Raw genomic sequence first — 24,211 nt, forward strand, 5'->3', positions numbered from 1 at the left:
CTTTTCAAACAAAACCACATAAATTGAACTAGCTAGTCCTGCCCCCCAATTAGAGGGGGAAATAAAGGAGGCATCAGGACCAAACAGGTGTAAGACTACGAAGTAATAGGATAGGTACAGAGGGGACCACATATTCTAGCAGCCCTGGGGGTGAGGGAAGAGGATATGGAAGGTAGGACAAAAACGGAGGAGTAGGGAAGACAAACCGGTGATGGGAATTCCCCCTGATTTTATGTAAATATGTACCTAAAATATTATTGTCAACAATATGTAAGCCACTATGATCAAAATAAAAATTATGTTAAAAAAAAGAATTGTAATTGAGATAAGGATCTTAACAAGTCAGAGATATAATGCAGAGTGTAAAGATAGGGTATGCAGCCAGGTTCAATCCCCAACACCCTGTATGGTACCCCATGACTGCCAGAAGTTATCCCTGAGTGCAGAACCAGGAGTAAATTTTGAGCACTGAGGGTTGTAGCTTTCACCCCCCATAAAAGGATAAGATATTCAAATGAGGGGCCGGAGTGATAGCATGGAAGTAAGGCATTTGCCTTTCATGCAGAAGGTCATCAGTTCGAATCCCGGCGTCCCATATGGTCCCCCATGCTTGCCAGGAGCAATTCCTGAGCATGGAGCCAGGAGTTTCCCCTGAGCAGTGCCGGGTGTGGCCCAACCCCCCCCCAAAAAAATGATATTCAAATGAGAAGATCATCTTTGTATTATCAATTAAACATTTAAACATTTAATCCAATCACAAGTGTTATTATTAGCTCCTTAGAGAAAATTTTGAGAGTAAACATAGAAAAGAAATCAGAACAACAGGAAGCAATTGAATGGACAAGGAGACTGGTGAAGTCAACACCTGAATCAAACTAAGCTAGTAAAAGAAGAAAACAAACAAACAAACAAAAAACCCAGATTATCCCTGGGGCCTCTAGAAGATATATGACCCTATTTGAATTTTACCACAAGGACTTCAGAATAGCAGAATACATTTATGTCAAAAATAAGTCAATTAGATTAATCTTAGGAGTCATTGATGAGGTTATTGAGACCAAAACTACAAAATATAAGTACCAGATACCTGTGACAGGAAGGAAGGAAGGAAGGAAGGAAGGAAGGAAGGAAGGAAGGAAGGAAGGAAGGAAGGAAGGAAGGAAGGAAGGAAGGAAGGAAGGAAGGAAGGGAGGAAGGGAGGGAGGGAGGGAGGGAGGGAGGGAGGAAGGAAGGAAGGAAGGAAGGAAGGAAGGAAGGAAGGAAGGAAGGAAGGAAGGAAGGAAGGAAGGAAGGAAGGAAGGAAGGAAGGAAGGAAGGAAGGGAGGGAGGGAGGGAGGGAAGGAGGGAAGGGAGGAAGGAAGGAAGGGAGGGAGGGAGGAAGGAAGGGAGGGAGGGAGGAAGGAAGGGAGGGAGGAAGGAAGGGAGGGAGGAAGTAAGGGAGGAAGGGACGAAGGAAGGGAGGGAGGGAGGAAGGAAGGGAGGGAGGGAGGAAGGAAGGAAGGAAGGAAGGAAGGAAGGAAGGAAGGAAGGAAGGAAGGAAGGAAGGAAGGAAGGAAGGAAGGAAGGAAGGAAGGGAAGTACATATGGAGGTAGGAAGAAAGAGTATATTAAAGGGAGGGTTAAATTGAGAAAGGAGAAAGGGATGAGGGTGGTGAGAATTTGTGCCATAACTGGCACAAATATAACTCAGACCTCCCTATATTTCCATCTCTGACTATAAAGAACCTTGTATTGTTTCTGTCATTGCAAGTTTCTTCTTACATTCAGTGTACTCCATCCTGTTGTGACCTGGTTGAATATATGCTGTGTGTCCACAAGTCTGTGTGCTACTGCAATGTATGATTTGATCAATTTTCCTTCACTTTTCTTAACTATTATAACAGATTCAGTGGAAGCTTTTCTTTTATCTAGCTCAGCACTTTTCAATTAGAAGACCCCATTGGAAAAATTACTTTCCATTTTTAAGAATGTCTTCCCTTCCATTTCATCTGCTCTCTCTTCTGGTATTTCTATTAGACAGACATTAAAACTCCTGACCTGATTCTCTTATCTTTTCTTTCCTTACACAGTCTCTTTAATGGAACCAATTTTGGTGAAGTCCTATCTTCTATCATTTAAACTTTTCATTGGTTTTTAAAATCCGCTGAAAAAATATTTTTTTCCAAAAAAAAGGTTGTTTTTTGTTCTCTAATTGTTTTGTTGTGATTTGTTTCTTTGTTATTGGCCTTAGAGTAAAATATTTTCTAGTTTCCCTAGGAATATTCTTTAATTTATTCATGATGAGAATATGATTCTTCATTCTCCTATGTTACAATGGTATTATTTTATTTTTAGGTGGTTTATTCTTTTTTCTTTGTTTAGTGACAGTAAATATTAAAGTATCTAGGTACAATTTGTTGAAATTTATTTTTCAATATGAACAATAGAAATCTTTATCTGGGTTGATGTGAAGTTGGGGACACTGCCTGAGGCCAATTGTTTTAATGTAAGTGAGAAAGGAGGTCCTTTATATATATATATATACATATATATATGTATATATATATGTATATATATATATATATATATTACAGCTTTCTCCAGACTAGAAAGCAGAACTCTTAATTGTTATGGATCATTCTAAACATATTTTCCTTACTCATGATCTTCATTTTTCATTTAGGTATACTACTTAAATCAGTGGCAACAAAAAATGGGGTAGAATATCCCTTGAGTAAATCAACTGGATATTCCTTAATATTTTCCTTTTCATCTACCCCCTCATTCTTCCTTTTTCCTCACTTTCTACTTGGAACTCTGCTTAAAGTCTTCCCAATCTGCAAGGATGTTCTACACCACCCACGGTGGTACATTTTATTCATAAATAGTGTTTAGCCACTTGGTCAATCCATGCAGGTAAAAAAATTTAAAACCACTGCTCTAAATCAATGGGTCTAGATTTGTTCTCTGAGGGACCTTTCAGACACAGATTTCTGGTATTGTCTCCCTGAATGTTTGTAAGTAAGTGGCTCCAAAAGTTGAGAGCAAATAATTCTGCAGTTAATCAAGGACCACTCAGTGTGGACCACCATTCATGGCTTTACCATATCTAAATATGGCAACCTTCTAGGGCATTTATTCTAGAACAGTTTCTGAGCCCTTCATCAATCTGATCATTACAAAACAGTAGAATTCTCAAGACAGTATCACTAAAAACATCTAGGTGGCTGAGGCTTCTAAGAATCTGGGGATATCTTCTTCCTAGATCTAGTTCATTTTACTACACACTTATACAACTTTTATCTATATAGGGACCTAATTTTTTTTCTTATTCTTTTTGAATAGTAGCTTTTTAATTCTTATAAACTTTTTTATCAGTGCCTAAAATATTACTGGGGAGAAAATCAGGCTTGGTGAATAAATCAACTGAAAATGGAACTCACAGTTAAATATATGAAATAGAAAAGTGGTTTATTCCCTTTGCTTGTCAAGCTAAATAATGCACAACCCACAAAACTGACATCATCTGACATCTACATTGAGATAAAATAGTTTTCCATATTAGATTCTGAAAGGCCTGGAGTCCTGTTTCAGATGTCTAACTGACTAAAAACACACAATTTAATTGAAACCTTAGAGGTTTGGAGGAATCTAATGATATCTGGGCTCTTCCACTGAAACTATAATGTCCCTTTTCAAGGTTTTTCCCCTTTGTTATTATTATTATTATTATTATTATTATTATTATTATTATTATTATTTGGCAATTGGAAATGATGTCCTCAAGTTTACTTATCTTTGCAATGACAGTGGCTATCCTTTTCATTTGGCCATGTACTTAGAATGACAGTGAAAGATTTTCTAAGGAGTTTATTGTCAGCAATCTTCCCCTAAAAGTTTATAAACTCAGCACAGCCTGTTTATAAAATTTGCTTACTGATAATTTTTCAGACTCCAAAGTCAAACACAAATGTATCAAGTATCACAATGTTTATTGATAGATACACGTATATAAAATCAGGGCATGAACATGACTTTATAAATTAAGTAGACTTAATTTCAATACTATAATAGGAGTGACCAATTCAAATTCTCACCATTTGTTTCACACCCACAAAAACCACTTCAAGGGCATTAATGATCTCTTCTTTCTAGCAGCACAGGAGTCACCTCCATGACAACATAGACTATTTGAGGCATCATGTCTGAATTTTCCAGCCAAATAGTCAATTTTATGTTTCAGGAGTTATGATCAGAGCACCGGATATGAAGCCATTGAAAAACATGCAAAGTTAATCTAACCAATAAAGTTCTTTTCATGCAAAGGGACATAGATTGAAGCAGGAAACAAGGAGAAGCAACACAGAGATAGGAGTGTATTTCTACATTGACTTAAACTGTAGAGGTAAAAATATAGAAATGTGATGCTTAATCATTCCTTGGTGACTTTCAGCTTTAGCTATCTTTATCATAAAAGCAAAATAAACTAAAGAATTAACCACTTCCCCCATAAAAGCCCACTATGATGGCTCAGATGTCTTATGGAACCCAAACCTCCTTGAGGGGAGAAGAATCTCTAATCTGCAATCATTTGTTTTGAAACAGCAAATTTAGTCAATCTAATATTGACCATGAATACAGGCCTTTACCCTTTACATTATAATATTCTTAGTAGGGCCTCCCACTGGTAGTTTCTCTGATGAAGCATGTTGGAAATGAAGCATCAGGCAAAGGGAGGGAAATGAAAGCATAATAAATTTTCAACTCTACACTTATTAAACCTCTAACACAAATCATCACATCACTTCTGCCTTAAACCATGGCAATCCACAGTGATGCATTAATCAGTCTTTCTTAATCTAAATTGCTTGTGCCCCTCAATGCACACTTATAAACCTCTTGCTGTTATTCTACTTCTATTCATGGGTTACTGATTGTTTTTAATCATGATACAATAGAATATTCTTCAAAGAATAACAGTTAACATAAAGTTCCTAAATTAACAAATGTTCAGCATAAATTGATAAAATTACCATTTATTTAAATAATTGCTATTATAATTTTAATAAAAGGACCTGATAGACAATAGTTCCTAGAAATAAAGGTTCAAAATAGTAAGTAGTAAGAAAATACTACAGAATAAATAACTGCATTGTAAGCTAAAGATGGGTAAAAGAATTCCAAAGCATGATGGTCTGTTGTCTAAACTTGAAACACAAACATATTAAACTTGGTAAATAATTGAATTATCTGGGAAGTTAATAAAGAAAACAACCTAATTAAAGTGAGACAAGGTTGAGCTGGTCCTTGAACCAATTTTTGTCAGAAGATCCAAAAACAAAATTTGAGAAGCCCTACATTCAGGATCAAAGTAAATTATGAGAATAATAACAAGAAAGCAAAATGGAAAAGTTAAAGTGTATAGCAAGCTTTTGGAGAAATTTTCATTCTCCTCAGATCCCAGAGCATTAAAAAGTATCATGCCAAATTCCCTTCTAGTGAGCATTGAGAGTGAAAGCTTTGGCACTATCTGGTTTCTATACACTGGCTCCTAGAGTTTCCTGCAGAGGGAGTTTTCCAGTTTAACTGTCTACCACTGGATTATGCAGAAAGAAAGTGATGTATTGACAATGATGATTGACTCACTCATACATTTAAGTATTTATTATATTTATATAAATCATCAATTTTCTTTGAAAAATCACAATTTAAACAATGGTCTCTGTCCTGGGGTTGCATGCAACATCTGGGTTCATACCCCAGCTCTGAAGGGTTGGGCACCGTAGGTGCAAGTATGCAGATCAGATAAAAAAGATTATTGAGACCTGGAAGGCAACTAGGAAGAATTTGAAAAAACAGTTTTTGTACAGGAAAGCAAGTCATTCCTTAAAATAAAAAATATAGGTCCAGAGAGATGTATAGTGGATAGAGCATTAACTACCTTGCACTCAGCTGACCAGTGTCTTATATGGTTTCCGTGAGCCTGCCAAGAGTAATTCCTGAGGATATAGCGAGGAATAACCCCTGAGTCCCTCTGCTCAAAACAACAACAAAATTAAATTTAAAAAATTGAACATTTTTGGGTCGTGTTGGGCAGAAAAGATATCCTATATATTACTTGTAGAAAATAAAGGCATTTCATAAAAATAAATAAATAAATAGGGGTCGGAGTAGTGCATGCAGTAGGGCATTTGCCTTCATGTGCTAACTTAGGACAGACCTTGGTTCAATCCCCTGGAGTCCCATATGGTTCTCCAAGCCAGCGGCCATTTCTGATCCCATAGCCAGGAGTAACTCCTGAGCGTTGCTGGGTGTGGCCCAAAAACAAAACAATAAATAAATAAATAAATACCCTTCAAATTTTCTTCTGTGAAGGTTCAGTACACAGAGAAGACGGGAAACAAATATAATCCTAAACTTTAAGTATCTTGAAGATATAGAAAATGAAAAACTTTGAATCATTTAATGTACAGAAAATAGAAAAACTTTGAATCATTTAATGTACTAAGGTTAAATAATGAAGATCATCAGAGCAACCTTGAAGAATACATCTTTTTCTAAATCCAGCTTTTTATAACTCTCTAAATACCCAGTCTCTAGTCTATCTCCTCACATTTTTTATTAAAGTATTTGATTTCCAATTGAATTGGGTAACATCCAGATAAATAGGGCAATATTAAATTCCTCCAGAAATAGGGTCTCAGACTACAGATGCTGACCCTTTGTACTACTATTCCACTCCTTTCTAATAAATAAAATTCACAGAATGCCCCTGTTATCATGCAATGACATATGACTGGCTTAGGGAAGATACTATTGAGTGTTAATTATGATAGAGAGGGCTGAAGGGGTGGCACAAGTGGTAAGGTGTCTGTCTTGGGCGCGCTAGCCTAGGACGTACTGCGGTTCGATCCCTCGGCATCCCATATGGCTCCCAAGCCAGAGTGTTTCTGAGCGCATAGCCAGGAGTAACCTCTGAGCGTCACCGGGTGTGGCCAACCCCCCCAAAAAAAAGTGATAGAGAAGAAGTATAGTAAAAAAGTTAGCAACAATCTGTTAAAATTAGAGTGATATTTGTCAAGCTTTAGGAAAAAGTCTTACACAACTCACAATGTAATACATGTATTAAAATAAACAGACAAGAGGTTAAGGATTTTTTCCAATTACTCAGTTTTCTCTGTAGAGGTACGTTGTACAGCAGTCTTTGATTAGTGCATAGGCTAGCACACAGTGCTGGGGGCAGTAGAACACTTTTACTTTCCTGAATCATGGTTTGTAGTAGTGTGAGTTTTAGTGATAAAAATTGGCAAACCTGACCAGTGTTGATCACATTTGTAGCTTGTTTCCCTTCACATGGCAACCTACCACATGTATTTCTTTGGCCTCCAATTTCTGAGACAGCAGCCAAGCAGAAAAGTATGAAAAAGGTTACTCATTATAAACCAAGAAATGGATAAACTCATAATTTTTAAAACGTAAGAAACACATGTTCCCAGGTAAGACCCTGCACTCCAAAATGTCAGGTCAAAGTAAATTTTGAAAGTTGAGTTATAAAGGTCTGAAAATAGAGTTTATAATGAAATTGTTGACAGGCTCTTGGAGCCACTTGTCGTGTAGAAAATTTAATATGTCACCTTGTTTTACAAGATTTTACTGGAATTGAAGAAAATTAAAACATTTAACATTTCTCACTTCACCAAATTGCTTTCCTTCTCCAAAAGATGGTGCCATTTATAGTGCTGTTTTATTTATAAACATTCTTTTTATTATTGTCGCCAGGTCGAACATGCACAGTCTCAGTTTTGTGCTTCACATTTCATTTTCAAAGCACTGAAAATGTTTATTGGTCTAACATTATCTAGTAATCTTATTCACATTTTCTGCAGGCATGTGAAGCTATAAAAGTTCTGATGGCAAAAAAAGACTGAAATTATTTACATAGCTATAGGGGTTATATAAATCATATTGATTATTAAAATATTCTAAGACTCTCTCAAATAGCCATTTTAAGAAAGAATAAACATCACACTGCTATTATTTGACTAAATTTGGAGAATAACGATAAAGACGAATGTTGGAGGATGCAACTTTAAGTCCACTTACCAAAAGAATGACTGTTTGCTTTTTAATACAAATAAAAAACAGGATAAAACAGTGGATTTTTCACTTTAAGTACATGAGGAAAAATCAAAAGTTGTTTGAAATGTGGCTATTAATCTGTTATAATATTAACTTGAGTTTCTTCATTCTTGTAATAAGTTCTGTCTTACATGATAATCTGCTTTCATGTTATGAGAGAGGTAAACTAGAATGATAATGAGTTTCACTCTTTTCAGAGAGGAAAGGTAGACTGCCCAAGTTGGCTGCTCTGGAGACAGCTTCTCAAAGTCCTTGACACACTTAGAACATTGGCTGAGTAAGAACTAAGCATATACTTCAATGATTTCAAATAATAAATTCAAGACCCTTCTATTATCCAAATACTTTCCAGTTACATAAACCTGGTTATTTCAGGCAAGAATATTGAGCCTGCAATTATGATGGCAAGAATTTTAGAGAGGAATATTGAACCCTACAGATAAGCACAAGATCTGTCTAGAAGAAGAAAGGATGAGATACTGGCTAGGAAACAAGTTGGATAATGACAGAGCATGCAAGGCAAGGAGATGTGCGTCCATATAGGAAAAAGAATTATCTGCTTCTGGTTGGGACATTCTTCCCATTTGTTGCAGGGGACTGTTAGCAGTACTGCAAATTCCTGTTTTTTTGTTTGTTTGTTTGTTTGTTTTTACAAACATTATTTGTTAAACTTTTACTAAGACCCAAATTTTTACAAAGCAATTATTGACTGTATTCCATTGATTTCCATTGATTTTAGAAGTTTAAACTAAATCAAATAAAAATTGTACACAGCAAGTGCCCTAAGGGTGTCTATTTATAGAATTAAAGAAAAGTTAGAAATAAAATTCAAAATCTGGCTGGACAGAGAAATAGAGAGGATTATATTGTTGAGTGCTTTACACAATACTGAAGAAAGCACATGTACCCTGTGTTTCAAGAATTTGTGTACTCTACTTAAAAATGTACATACTAAGGAAGTGGGGAGGGATAAGGGGACATTGCTGGAGAGAAATCAGCACTAGTGGTGGGATTGTTGTTGGAACATTTTATCTTTGAAATTCAACTTGGAGTAACTATGTAAATGACAGTGCGTTAATGTTTGAAAAAAATAATTAAAAATAAATAAGCGGGCCGAAGCGATAGCACAGTGGTAGGGCATTTGCCTTGCATGTGGCTACCCAGGACGAAACTGGGTTCAATCCCAGATATCCCATATGGTTCTCCCTTACCAGGAGCGAATTTTGAGTGCAGAGTAACCCCTGTGCATCACTGGATGTGACCCTAAAACTAAAATAAATAAGTAAATAAATTAGAAATTAAAAAGATAAAGAATGCAGGGTTTTCATGGTTTAAGAAAGGATGTTTTAGGGCCAGAGAGATAGCATGGAGGTAGGGTGTTTGCCTTGCATACAGAAGGTTGGTGGTTCAAATCCTGGCATCCCATATGGTTCCCTGAACCTGCCAGGAGTGATTTCTGAGCATAGATCCAGGAGTAACCCCTGAGCGCGTCAGGTGTGACACACACACATACACATACACAAAAAAGGATGTTTTATATCCTTAAAAATGGTCCATTTGAATGAGATGTGAACTTGTTTGAAAGAAATGGAAAAGTAAGACTGATGAATGTGAAAATAAATCATAAAATAAAGCATATACAAAATAATTAGTATTAAAACATGCCTGTATAAGAACCTGCTGTATAAACACAATGAATTGAAAGAGAAAAAGAGGGACTTAAAAAGAGGTGGGAGAGAGAGAGAGAGAGAGAGAGAGAGAGAGAGAGAGAGAGAGAGAGAGAGAGAGAGAGAGAGAGAGTAGAGAGAGTGAGAGACCCCTGGTCACTAGAATCTGTTTGATCAACTACAAAAAAAGGGACTCCATGATCCTCTAGAAATTAGAGTCCAATAGTTTTATATGCTTCAGTTAGCTAAGGTACCAACATAACTGAGTGACATTTAGAAGGAAGTCCCACTTAAGGAAAGGTGATAAGTTGTGATAAGGGCATTTTCTCCAAAGCTATGTCAAATTTTCAAACCTGCTTTTTTTTTTTCTCAAACATCTCCGACCAGTGTGTCAAAGACTTATCTATAAGGTTCAATATTCCTCTCTAAAAAATTAATAGGACACCTCAAAATCAAAGCATTTTAACTATATCCATGGGGATAGGGACTTCACATATTTGTGGTTATTTTATATTTATATATATATACATATATATATGTAAAAGAGTGGGAGATGAGAAGAGAGTTTCAAACCTACTGCTATTTGATTTTGTATGTCATTCTTGAAACAAAATTCAAAGAGCAAATCACAGTCATATGCTAAACATTTTTTAAACAAAAAATTAAATTACCATGAGATTCAGAATTAAAAAGCTGTTAATAGTTAAATTTTTGGTTACATGATGTTCTAACAACATTGATTCTCCTAAACTCATTCTTCAAAGTCCAATAGAAGCTGTCAATTATCCAGTACTTTTGATGTCACCTTCATACCTTAAGGGTAACTGGACATTTTCAAAGAACTATTTTTGGTTTACATAATTTTTAACTCTATCAAATAAAATACTTATTTAACAATGATAGAAGAGCTCAACGGATAAGACTTCTTACTGTAAAATATGCATGTATATATTATAAAATTAGACCATTAAAATACAAATATTCTAAAAAAATTAAATATTTCCACTAATGCTATTTATTACATCAATTTAGTACATCAATCTGTATATATTGATGCTGACAGGAAAAGTTTAGGATAATTTGTATTATATGTATATGTATATGTGTATGTATATATATATATATATATATATATTTATATCTTGAGAATTTTTTTTTGTTTTTGGGCCACACCCAGTAAGGCTCAGGGGTTACTCCTGGCTTGGGAGACCATAATGGATGCCAGGGATCGAACTGCAGTCAATCCTGCGTCAGCCATGTGCAGGGCAAATGCCATACCACTGTGCCATCACTTTGGCCCCAACCTTTTTTTTTTTAACTAAAGGTTTAAAGTGTCTCTTAAGTTTGAAGAATGTCTTGTAGAAATACTTTAGATACACTGTAAGAAAGTATATTAAATATAAAAAGTTATTTGAAAAGTCTCTACTAAAATGCTTTTAAATAAAACAATTAGCATGTGCAGGAAAAACATAATAGAAAAACTCAGTACCAGTAATAGGTTCATAAAAGTAAAAAAAAAAGCCTAATTAATTTTATTATGGCCATAATTTTATCAGACATTTTCAGTTATGCCATGAGTTCTATCACTTACCATGGTTTAAATTTCTGGTAGTCTAATCCTTTAAATATTAAATATTTTAAAAATATTGAAATATTTTTAAAAAATTAAATATTAAATATTTTTCTCTCAAAAAGGGTATTTGAAAATTTTAAAAGATTTTTATATATACTATTGAATTATTTTAGATAACTATTTATATTTTCAGTACCAGCAAAATGTCACCCTATAGCTACCTAATGGTTGAATAACAGAAGTACAATATTGGGCTGCAGCCATAGTACAGTGCGTTGGACAGATACAGTTCTTGCCTTGCATGCACTGATCTTTGACACCCCATATGGTCTTCCATACACCTGCAGGAGTAATTCCTGAGTGCACAGCCAGGAATAAGTCAGTAATCAGCCAGTGTGAGACAAAAAAGGAAGAAAAAAAATAAAATAACAGGGCCCGGAGAGATAGCGCAGCGGTGTTTGCCTTGCAAGCAGCCGATCCAGGACCAAAGGTGGTTGGTTCAAATCCCGGTGTCCCATATGGTCCCCCTGCCTGCCAGGAGCTATTTCTGAGCAGACAGCCAGGAGTAACCCCTGAGCACCGCCGGGTTTGGCCCAAAAACAAACAAACAAACAAACAAACAAAGACAATGTTCTTAAAATTCTGAATATTTTATTTGTTTCTGACTAAACCATATTCCCCATTTTCTTCTGGGGAGCATGGCACCTGGTTCAGCCTTTATGAAAAGAAAAATGTATGGAGATATCTCTTGAAAGTAAGGATGGAACTCCCATTCAAACCAACTGTCTCATACCTCGGAACCCCAATACATATACACAAAATTCCAATATATGTGCATTGTAGCACTTAGTATGATAACCAGGATATGTAAGCAATCCCCAGGTTCAATAGGAGATGAACACATCAAAAGTTTTGGTATATTTACAACGAGATACTATGCAGCCATAAAAAATGAAGTCATGCCTTTAGAAGGAATTGGAGGGTATCGTGTGAGCATGCAGCAGAAGGAAAAATATAGAATAATATCACTATAGCATAGAGAAAGTAAATCAAGGGAATGTAAAATAAGAATTGATAGTAAACACTGGATACTGGAATACAGACTGGAGAATACTAGGCTCGATGGGAGGGTGTAATAGAAGCTTCGTGTTCCTATCCTAAGGGATTAGGGAGAGGCAGGTCTGGGAACAAACACAGCCAGAGGAAATAATCCACACAGATTAAAGGCAATAAAACAGGTTCAAGAAATTTTCACCACAATTTTCACACATCTCTTATTCATGAATAAGAGATACCACTAGGCAGATTATACTGTTGTAGAAACAAAATCCAAAAGCAGTTTCTTCCTGAGAACTGAGGTCTTTATTGGTAAGAGAAAGATCACATCCTGAAGTGGATACAGGTAGGGTAAAACCAATCCAGAAGTATTTCCAGACAAGCACTGGTAAGGAAGAATTATCCGGAATAGAATCAAAACTCTTTACTCCCACAGGAGGAAGTGAGGTGAACTAATGGGTTATCAAAAAGCAAGAACAGAACAGGAGGGGGTTTCAAAGCACATAGATGGTACTAAGGAAGGTCACAGATGCAATGAAGCCATAAGGGTCAAGAAAGAGTCATTCAAGTGGAGTGGGCAGGAAGGAATTCCAGATTAAAGGTGACAGTTATTGGAGAGTGGAGCTGTAAGCTTTGCATTGGTTGCAGTGCGTAGTGATTTTGTCCAGTGATACTATAAACTTGCAAACTACTCTAACTTTGTTAACTCATTATGTATGTTTAAAAAGCTTTCATAAAGATACAGATGTTCTCAAACGAATAATTAGCTACTTCAATTGCTACATGAATTAGAGTTCATAAGAAAGAATATGTTAGATTTTTAAGTTGTTTCATTTTGATGTTCCTACTATTTAAAAATTCCTGCCAAGTTCAATTTTGCAATTTTCTAAGCAGTTGTCTTTCTTTCTGCATATTGTTAAGAAATATATTCCAATTTTAGCTTTCTTGAATTGACTTTTTGAGGAAGGAGCTAAAATCCTACTACAAAATTTAATGCAATTGCTTATGTTCAGGATGTGGGAGTATGTGGGAAAGTAAGTTTTAAGACAATATCAATGGGTAAGTAGGCCTGTAAGCCAATATAAATTGGTATAACAAGTTTACTTGGTAATACAATGAAGAATAAATAATAAGACTAGCATATATGCAGGTACTTCTAACACCAGATTTTTTCTAACATTTCTTTCCCCATGCTTTAGCCATAAACCAATAGAATTACTTAATAAATGGATATGATTAAGATAATTAAGTATTACAAAATCAGAATGATTAATTTTCCTCTTAGTTTGAAAAAAAATAATCTTATCAATTGAAAATAAATTAAAAAAAAAGTCTTTGCTGCTCTGTAATTGAAACTCCTCCAAACAGAATTCTCAGAATATTTTAGCTCTGGGACATATTTTCCAAAGGGCTTCACTGGATGAACTTGACCTTCTAGGCAAGATTCTGATATTTGTTTCCTGTAGAGAAAAGAAATATGAGTATTTTCTTGCTGTTTCCTTTCTACAACATCTAAGTGACCTGAGGCAATGTAGTTTATTCTCCTTTCTCTTAAGACAAGCTGCCTTTTCTGCTTTCCTTTAAGTAAAAACCGTAAAGGTCAGGTTATCATTTCACAAAATGTTCCATACTGCCAAGGCAATCCTCAGTTCTCTTTCACTATAACATGCTTTCCCTAATTATTTCATAACTCATTTAATGGGGAGTATTCTGGAGGGAAATTCATGGAAACAACTTCTAAGCAACTAATTATTATTTTTAAACACAAGGGAATTTTAATTATAAATGCCTGTTTTTTAAAGCACAGTGCAACAATTTGCACCATGAAATAGCAATTGCAATAAAGAAGGGGAAAATGACCATGAATGAAATAAGTTCTGCACATTTAGTTGTGTTTTTATATTCCGGAACTTCAAGAAACAAGAAATTAAAAAAAAATCAAACTTGATCTGAATTGGAAAATCACTTGCAACATAAAAGATAACCCGAAATTTGTCCTAGAAAAACTAAGGATAGGCTTACTTTTAAAACATTTTCTCTAGGAGCCAGACAAAGTGATAGCACAGCGGTAGGGCATTTGCGGCTGACCCAGGACAAATCTGGAGTCCCAATATGGTGCCCCACGCTAGGAGTAACTCCTGAGCATCATATTCGGTGTGGCCCCCAAACATGGTCTCTATATTTCAGGAAACATTTCTCATGTATTGTTAGTTAATACAGAGACACAATAGTAAAATCTTAAAAAATCTTAAAATAAAACATTCAAATAATAGTCTTCCCTCAAGGAATTCAAATTTACTAGAGATTAAGTAGACAACAACAATTTTAATTACCATTATTATTATTGATATTACTATATTCATTTATTTTATATTTTGGAGTATTTAATTCAGTGGTTAAAGACAATCAGCCTGAAGCTGAAGTGATAGAATGTGTACTTCACATATGAGATACCTGGAATAACAGAACTTAGCCCACAAAAAGAATAAATACATACAAATATATGCAAACCTGCAGAAAATAAGTAACTAAATAGCAAATTATTCTATATCATGATTAATCCAAGTGATAAGAGAACAAAATAAATGTGTGGCTAGAGTTAGTTAATTTGAGTTCCAGTCAACTTGTCAATTTGGGGATTATATGAGATGCTAGGGTTCAAATCTGGGTTAGCCACATATAAGGCAAATATACTACTCACTATATTATCGTTCTGGCCCCTAGACTTCCTTCTTTGTTTTTGAGCATGCAAGAAATTCATATTAATAAACTTTCCACAGAAAAAGCTACTAAAGAAGATGATCAGTGGTTTTAGTTTCAAAAACCATGCCACCCCAAGATGTTCAGAATGGCCACGTTCCTACATGTCATGTTGGTATGTGGTTTATATTGAACTGAAAACAAGGCTTTGCACAATAATTATAAATATTTATTACTTAAATATGTAAAAAAGAATAAAACATACCCAGCATTTTTACTAGAACTATCATTTCTACCAGAGAATGCCTATCTAAAGTCAGTTACAAACTATCTAATTTTGGTCTTTTTTCACCAACTCATTGTCACATAAGTCCCCCTTTCCATTACAAATGTGGCCCTTTTCACATTCATAAATTCAGGTATTTATCTTCCTTGTTCTATTGACTTTGAAAATCAATACCTACATGGATTCATCATCAATATGTAACACATTTTTGGTCCTCCTACTAGTCTTTGTGATGAATGTTTTGGTTGCTGAAATAGCTAAGAGGAACCCAGAAGACAGGAGAAAATTTCCCGTCTGCCCTACATTGCTTTACATACTAGATAGATGTTATTGAAAAGCAACCTGGAACTAAGTTAATTATTAGTATGTCTGTTTTATAGATGAGGAAACAGAGGTTCAGATAGGTGGTAAGAATAGGTAAGATAGGTAAGAAAAATATATTGTGAGGATGCCTGCTAATATTGATTTGTGTAAAGGAATAAATAGCATCCACATACTATCTTTTCTTTTTTTTAATGTTGGCATCTAAAAGAAAACCTGGGGCCTTACTTCTATAGGACAATCAACTATATACCACTACCATATATATGTCTATATATATACATATATAGACATATATATGTGTATATATATATATCTCAGGTCCCTAATTTGATGGGAAGCATCCTCATTCATATTCACAGTGTCCAAGGGTGATTGTGATGGTTCAGTGCTGGGATCTAGCAATGTGGTAAGAGGAACTGCCAGTGCTATATCCAGCAGTGCTCAGAAACCAAGCAGTGCCAGGCATCATAGCATGAAATGCTCTCTTCCATACAATTTTTTGTGAAGGATTGGCTTTAAAAATTGTTTAATGGTCCCAGTAATCAAACCCAGAGCCTCAAACACACAAGGGAAATGTTCCATCACTGAATTATATTATTGGATTGAGTAGCATGTAAAAATTTTAGCACCATTTATGTTTTAAAAAAATTCTCGATTGTTAGCCTATAGGCTATTGAGATAAAAGAAAAAAGATTATAACTTCCTTCCATAAGAGGTTTTATTATGCCTCACAAAAGTTGGTAAATTAACCTCATTTCATCAAATACAATGAAGAGGGAAGAAGGAGAAAGAGAAAAGGAAAAATTAGGAGGGATGTCAAAATACTAGAAGGAACCAGAAAAAATTATGGAGAAAAGGACTTGCTATCCATATTGCAAATCTCAGTCCTAAACCTGAGCCTCCTAAGCAAGACATGGGAAGCTGAAGATTTGTCTTAAAATCTTAAATTATAAAAGAACAGAAGGGGGAGGAGTAAAGAGATGGAGAGAGAGAGAAAGACCTTGACAATGTTTATAAATTCTATGTAAGGCATAAAGTGCCTTATCTTTAAATGCCTATTTAAATGCCTATTTAACAACTACTAAATAAGCCAGATGCTTTGATAGGCACAGAGTAGAAAAGGTGATCAAAGGTTTATAAAGTGTAACTTGACTTCTTCAAGCTGTTTTAATCTACTAAACACAGTTGTCAGGGCAGAGATATAGTACACAATTTATTAGACCAAATTGAATTAAAAATAATCCTTTGTAAAAATTTAAAATGAATTAAAGCTTTTTATTGGAATTAAAAATATATCATCAATTTTGGCTCAATTGCTTTCAAGAGGAGATTTTATAGTTTCTGCATTTCTTAAAGACTGATCACACAATTGTAAGAAACATTCAGCCCCTGCACACTGAGACTTGAGCCAGCAATTGGGTGGGATGGTAATCCTTGGTTTATTTGTTCTACTCTCCCTCCCTCTCCTGTTAAGTGTGTAGTCAAGGAGTGAAGAACATGTGAAGTTCCCCGAAAGCAGGATAAATGTGTACAGCAAGATCACTGCATAAAAAGTGCTGATTGATTAAAGACAGATTTCATTTGCCATATTTTATTTCATCAAAAGACATTGCAAGAGAGCAAAAATGGAAGGGGTGCATTATTTTAAATATCCTCTACCTGGCACCTAGGCCATCAGAACCAAATTTTTTTTCACCCAAGCGAAGCTGTTACCTTTTAGTGGTGACTGGTTTATTGACTGCTAATGCTTAAAAAATGAGATTAAATCAGGCTCACGGTCTTTATTACAAGGAAGATATATGCTCCTTATGCATTCCAGTGGTTTGGCAATCTTAACCTCAGCAGAAATAACATTGATGTATGCTGTGTTGCCAAACAGCACTGTGAGTCTTTAAAATGCTGTGAACAGCCTTATTGCCTTGAAATGATACAATCTAATATTAGATTGTAACTCAGTGACTGAATCTGCCAGCCTATCCTTGTATGGAATATGAAAATCGAAGCCACTTTATTTTAATGTTGGTTGCACAAGGATGGGATCTTTCCTCATCTCACCATTGAAAGAAACCAGATAAGAATGAACCTCATTTGCTCAAAAACTAATATTCTAACCATCAGGTCATTTTCATCAAAAGCTCATAAATCTGTATTAAGTTCTTAAAATGCCAACTCTCTTCATTGCAGTCAGTTGAGCCACCTTGGTGTTCAGTCTTCTTGATGATTAGAATCTGAGTCTACAGATTCTCTCAAAAGAGAAAATCATAAAAAAATGCTTATCACGTATCATCAGGAAAATCCAAATCAAGACGACAGTGCGATAACAACTTACCCAGTGAAGATTGCACATATCAAAATATTGGGAACAATTTGTATTTGTGAGGATATGGTATGAAAGGAACAGGACAACATTAATCCAAGGATGTATGCACACCACTATTCATTGCAACATTCAGTACAATAACTAAGACATGGAATCAATCTAGATGTTCAAAAACAGATGAGTGGATCATATATATATATAGATATAAAACAAAAAACCACTTAGCTGTAGGGAATGATGAAATTTGCTATAAGGATGGAACTAGAAGATATTATGTTAATTGAAGTAAGCTAGAAGAAGGGTAAATACATAAAGATTTCACTTATATGTGATATTTAGAATGACTGCATGAAGAAATTCAATGGCTTAAATGGGAGTTGTCTTAAACACTTTAGGCCCCAGAGTATAGTGAGTAGAAGGAGAAGAAATACACATGAAACAATGGAGGCCAGGGGCCAAGTGGTCTCAGGTGCATTGGTGGTGCTAAAAAACAAAAACAAAAACAAAAATAAATACCCAAGCCAAAGTCAACAACAATAAAATCAAGAGACCCAAACTCTGACAATTTAAAATTTAAATGGGCCTGTTATGCTTGCAGGCTTGGTGGCAGGGGTGGTGGTATGGGATGCATTCTGGGAACATTGGTGGAGGAAAGTTGGCACTGGTGATGGCATTGGCCCTGATACATTGTATGTCTAAAACTCAAGTATGAAGGTCTTTGTAAATCACAATGGTTGCAATAGAAAAGAGAAAATCTAACTGTACCCTGGCTACTCCATTTGGAGAAGATCTCTAGGAAAGCAGCTTTTACTTTAACCTTTAGCACTTTTCTGCTTTAACTTTTAGTCATTCTCAATTAAACATAAAGACCTTTGGTTTCCTCTAAGCTTTATGCTCGTCAATCAAATTTGACATTTATCACTCATGCTCCAGGTGGCTGATAGACTTTGTTTTTATGATCAGGCTGACAGTTAATTTTTGCTTTGAATAGAGGGGACTTTATGTATACCAGGATTTACTCTTACTCTACTAAAGCAGATGAAGGTCCTGCTAAGTAGGTTGGCCTAACCTTATTTTAAGAGGGAGGAAGAGGTTTCTAGCACATGATAATTAAAACTTGATTGGTCCAACGCTAAATCAAGCTAGAGTGACACAATATCTCTAAATGTAGATCCAAACCATCAAAACATGTCCATTTGGGTATGACTGAAAAGAGGAATCATGTTTACTGAGGAAAAGAAGCTATAAAAGACAAGAATGGCCCTGGGTTTATGAAATAATTGCACAATTATGGGTTTCCTCTCATAACACCAAATTAAAAAAACTTTTTCATTTTCAACTTTATACACTTTCACTCAAACATTTGAATAGTAGGAATTGACAGTGGTGATCCTGTCTGATTGTCTAAGAAAGTAAGTCCTTACTCTCTTTAGATCCAGCATTATTGATCAAATAGAATTTGAGCAAGACAACTCATGTCAAATAGCCAAATAACAACCCATGGGGCCAATGTTTTCTCAGAATTAAAGATTAAACTTGAAAGTTGCTCTTCAAATATTCTTACTCATTTGAAGATGAAATTTATTTTAAGTTGAATCAATTCATTTTTATTTGTATCCTATGCCATAACTTGCAAAAGTTTGAACTCTTTGCCAAGTCATTATAAAGAAAAATACCATTCTTTTCCTACAAGACTAAAACTGTTAGGCCAAATATAATAAAATGAATAGCAAAGTGATAAATTCCATCTTCCCAATGTAAATAGTACAGAAATTGAAATATCCATGGGTTTTGAAATAATTAGGGTCAAACCACTTGAAAATATCCCAATGAAGAAAAGTAAAGGGCTCATCTCATTACTCAGTTCTAGAGCAAGCTAATTATCAAACAATAAGATACCTTAAAGCAATGATAATCATTCTTTAGACACAAAACCATTGAATAATTCAAAGCAGATATTTTTTAACATTTTCACAATTAATCTATAAAATACAATGAGGAAAATATAAATGAAAGCTCCAACACTTAGACCACAAAGAGGTCTTTAATGATATGATGCCATTGGCAAAGGCTAGGCAATGAAAACTACACAAATGTGACACTACATCAAATTAAAAAGTCAATGTATGGTTAAAAGAAAATTAAAAATAAAAAGCAGCTAACTCAGAGACACAAATATTTTTACTCAATACATCATATAAAAAGGTTGAAAACCAGGAAATATAAATACAAAGATCAATAAAAAACTTTGAAAGCCCATCAAGAAAAGGGAAGAATACCACTACTCTGAGCAAGATCAATGGATATTTAACAGGCACATGTAATGATGCTCACCATCACTTATTAGTAAAGCAATATCAAGATAACAATGAGATAACATCTTATACCAGAGAGACTGGTGCATATAAAAATACTAGGAATAATAAGAATGATTTATAGTGGTGGAAATATGGTTAAAAATGAAATCACTATTTGTGGGTATGACTGGTCCAACCCCTCAAAAAGCAATTTCAATGGTTCTTAGTAAACTCAAAATTGAGTTGCATATGATCTAGCAATTCCAATTATGGGGATTTCTCCCCTAAAGAGAAAAACAAAAAATATTTTTTAAAACATCCACTATTCATGGCAGCTAAGATATAGAATTAACTTAGATGTCCAATGGCATACAAATGGATCATTAATGTGCTATATGTACACCGTGTAATATATTAAAGTTGTAATGAAATAGCCTGAGAAGAAGGATAAACTTAGGAAAATGTGATATTTAGAATAACTAGATAAGAGAACTCAATGGTTTACATGGGGTGGGGGGAATGCCTAGATAACCCTGGGCTCCAGAGTTCAGGAAGGAGAAGAAAGTAAATTGCGTGAAATGCTGGGGAAGAGAGACAGATGAGAAAAAATGTGGGTAGGGAGTCAATAAGTATTTTAATATCAATAGTGCAAAGGACTGATAACACTATCTATAACACAGAATCAACAGCACTGAATTCATGACTTTAACATGGAATTAATAATATGTCCCTCGAGGTAGCAGGCCGGAGGTAAGACTGGAGATTAGGGGAAGGAAACACAACAATAGTGTGGAAAGTTGACACTGGTGGTGGGATCAGTGCTTCAATATCATATGTTTAAAACTCAACTATGACTAACTTTGTAAATCACCATGGTTTAATAAGAATTAAAAAACGGGGGGGGGGATAAAAAAAGAATTAAAAACATCTCCACAATATGGGTCAAACAGTTGAAAGCCCATTACATTGTAAGGCCATGAGAACTGAAGTCAGAACAGATAGATCTTGTGTTTTTCATAATGTTATGTTAATTGATAAGAGGTATCCTGTTAGGACTCCCAGAAATCAACTATCTCCACTTTTCTTAATACAAAGCATAATGTTAATGCAAATTCACTCTGAGTAAGGAGGAAATAGTAGCAGAAAGTAGAAAAAAACTGAGTAAGGAGAAATTGTGGCAAAGAAAAGGAGGAGAAGGAAGACTCACATACCCGCTACTGCAACTTTGGCAGTTCGACTAATGATGGAGCCCGCATCTCCCAGAGAGGCTTCACATTGGTAAAGTCCCTCATCAGGCTTGTGGTGTCTGGAGTGAAGTATGTTTTCGATTAACAGAGATCCATTTGGAAGCTGCTGTTTCCTGTCATCCATCCCCAGGGCTAGGTGGATGCCATCTTTCTTCCACTTGATAACTGGGACTCCGCGGTCGGACTCTGCAGAGCAGTTCAGGAGGACATTCCCTCCTCGCATGGTGATGGCATCCGAAGGCTCCGACAGGAAGTGCAATGCTGTAAATGCCTTAATCTGGAACCCTGAAACGAGATACCACCAGCAGACATGTTGACTTACTCAAATAGTGATTTAAATTTTCTGAAATTTTAGAACTCTTTTCTTTCATCTGTATAAAAAATTTAAAAGAACAAACTGGTCTTAGCGTTTATTTATATATTTATTTTTATATATTTATATTTTTCTTTTTGGGCCACACCCTGTGACTCTCAGGGGTCACTCCTAGCTACGTGCTCAGAAATCACTCCTGGCTCCGGGGACCATAAGGGATGCTGAGGGATCGAACCAAGGTCCTTCCTAGATCAGCCCCATGCAAGGCAAACACCCTACCACTGTGCTAACACTCCCAACTCCAAGCTGGGTCTTAGTAAAGTGTCCACAAATAATAGCACTTAAAATAAAGCATGATATAATAAATGAGGAAAATAGTGAGATAATAATGATAAAACAATTACTCCAAAATCTAACAAGAATAATTAAGAATATTCAAATCTAGATAGGCTTATCATTGGTCAGTGTTTGAGAACTAAGAAACTATAGTTTTCAAATATAACTACATATTTTAAAGTAGTATAATTGGTTGTGGAGTAACTAAAGTTTGAGGAACTGTTTTTATGTTTATATTTTAAATATAAATACTACTAGTTAAAAATGTATAACTCAGTCATGTTATTTTATTATTGAACAATAAATTATGTAGTAATGGACAGTGGGAAAAGTATTGTAACATGTAAGCGTATGGAAAGTACTCATTTTCACTTACTATAAGGGAAAAAATTAAAATGGCAATGCAATATTTTCTAGCATCAGTAAAAATAGTATATATAAAAAAGACTAAAAATAAACAGCATTGGCAGAGATGAAAAGGAACCTGCATTAACTATTGGTGGCAAAGTCATCTTGTCCTGTCTCTACAGGAAAGAGTATTGAGACTTCTCAGATAAGTAAGTCTAGAGTTTCATATGAAGTCTAGTGATTCGACTTCTAGGAGCAAAAATAATAATAATTTCAAAAGGTATATGCAGAGCCAGAGAGAGCATTTAGAGGGTAAGGTGCTCATCTTGTAAATGTCTGACCTGGGTTTGATTCCATGGACCCTGTATGATTCCCTGAGTAAAGGATACCCTGAGTAAGCCCAGAATGAAGAGTCAGGAGTAACCCTGAAAACAGTAAGGGAAATTCAGTACCCCTCTTAGCCCCTCAAAAATATATGCACTCTCATGTTTACTGCAATTCCAAAATACCAATAAGAGTATAAAAACAAGCCTAAAAGTCCAATGATCAGGTGAATGGATAAAGAAGTTGTGGTACATATAAATAATACAATACTATGTTAAAAAGAGAAGACGAATTTGCAGTTTTTCTGTAGCTTGGATGAAACTGGAGGTTAAGTGAAATAAGTCAGAGGAGAATGACAAATATTGGATGACCTCGCACAACTGTGGTATACAGAGATTCAAAACGAGGGAAGAGATGGTATTAAATAATGACAAACTCTTGGCTTTGTTCTACAAAGTTGAAATTACTAAGCATTTGGATATTGGGGTGGCAAAGAGAAAATGAAGAGATGGAGCAGGTTCCAGAATAAAGATGGTTCTGAGCCCTTTGTAATGAAGCAGAAACTTTGTACATAAAACTACAAATAACTTTAACACTATTATAACCAGGGTACCTAGACTACTGTAGTGTACCTGAGACCCTAAATTTGGTGTAGATACCTAAGACCACCCATTTCTGGGAGGGGTCTTGGGAACCGGATATTAGGTGTGACCTTACCTGCAAGACCCGGCCCATTCCTGGGAGGGGTCTTGGAAAAGTTAGATAAGGCTTGGACCGAGGGGATTCGCCCCTTTCAGCCCTGCTGAGCTCGCTGGCTTTGGGGTTTCTGTGTTCTGGTCTTGGACCGGCATGGAGCCCAAAGGGAAGATGGCTGAAAGGAGTTTAAGATGCAGGGCCAAGAATAACTAGTGCTTAAAAGGTTATGAGATAGGCCACACACATGTGGTAAACAGGGCATGAATAAAGTTAATGCTTCCTGAAGCCTGCCTGTGAGTGAGTCTTGATTACGCTGATCACCTGGGCCTGGGACCCGCCGGCTGCATGGGGGATGAAGCCACGTGGCTGGGGCCTAAGCACAAAGGCCTCCATCCATTGCCATCCAGCCCCATTGCTAATTATTTAATGCAAGAGACTACAATAGTAATAATAATAATAATAATAATAATAATAATAATAATAATAATAATAATAATAATAATAATGCTACACAACTTGCATTTGTTTCATGAGACTTTCAGAAACAAGTCAATAATCTGCTCCTTAAAAATTACAAATCTGTAAAGTGTCTTAATTTCTACCCAA

The 24,211-nt window shown here is 35.4% G+C and overlaps 1 protein-coding gene across 1 annotated transcript in view; it reads right to left on the minus strand.

Annotated features, from left to right (window-relative positions):
- LOC126020223 (netrin receptor DCC-like) overlaps positions 1-24,211 on the minus strand; it is a 504,403-nt gene that overhangs the window by 52,227 nt on the left and 427,965 nt on the right. Inside the window, exon 2 of the mRNA XM_049781677.1 lies at positions 21,553-21,873. Within this exon, the coding sequence (XP_049637634.1) occupies positions 21,553-21,873 (321 nt within the window). The remainder of the gene's footprint in view (positions 1-21,552; positions 21,874-24,211) is intronic.

This window comes from Suncus etruscus, chromosome 10, assembly GCF_024139225.1.
Source record: "Suncus etruscus isolate mSunEtr1 chromosome 10, mSunEtr1.pri.cur, whole genome shotgun sequence".
Lineage (NCBI taxonomy): Eukaryota > Metazoa > Chordata > Mammalia > Eulipotyphla > Soricidae > Suncus > Suncus etruscus.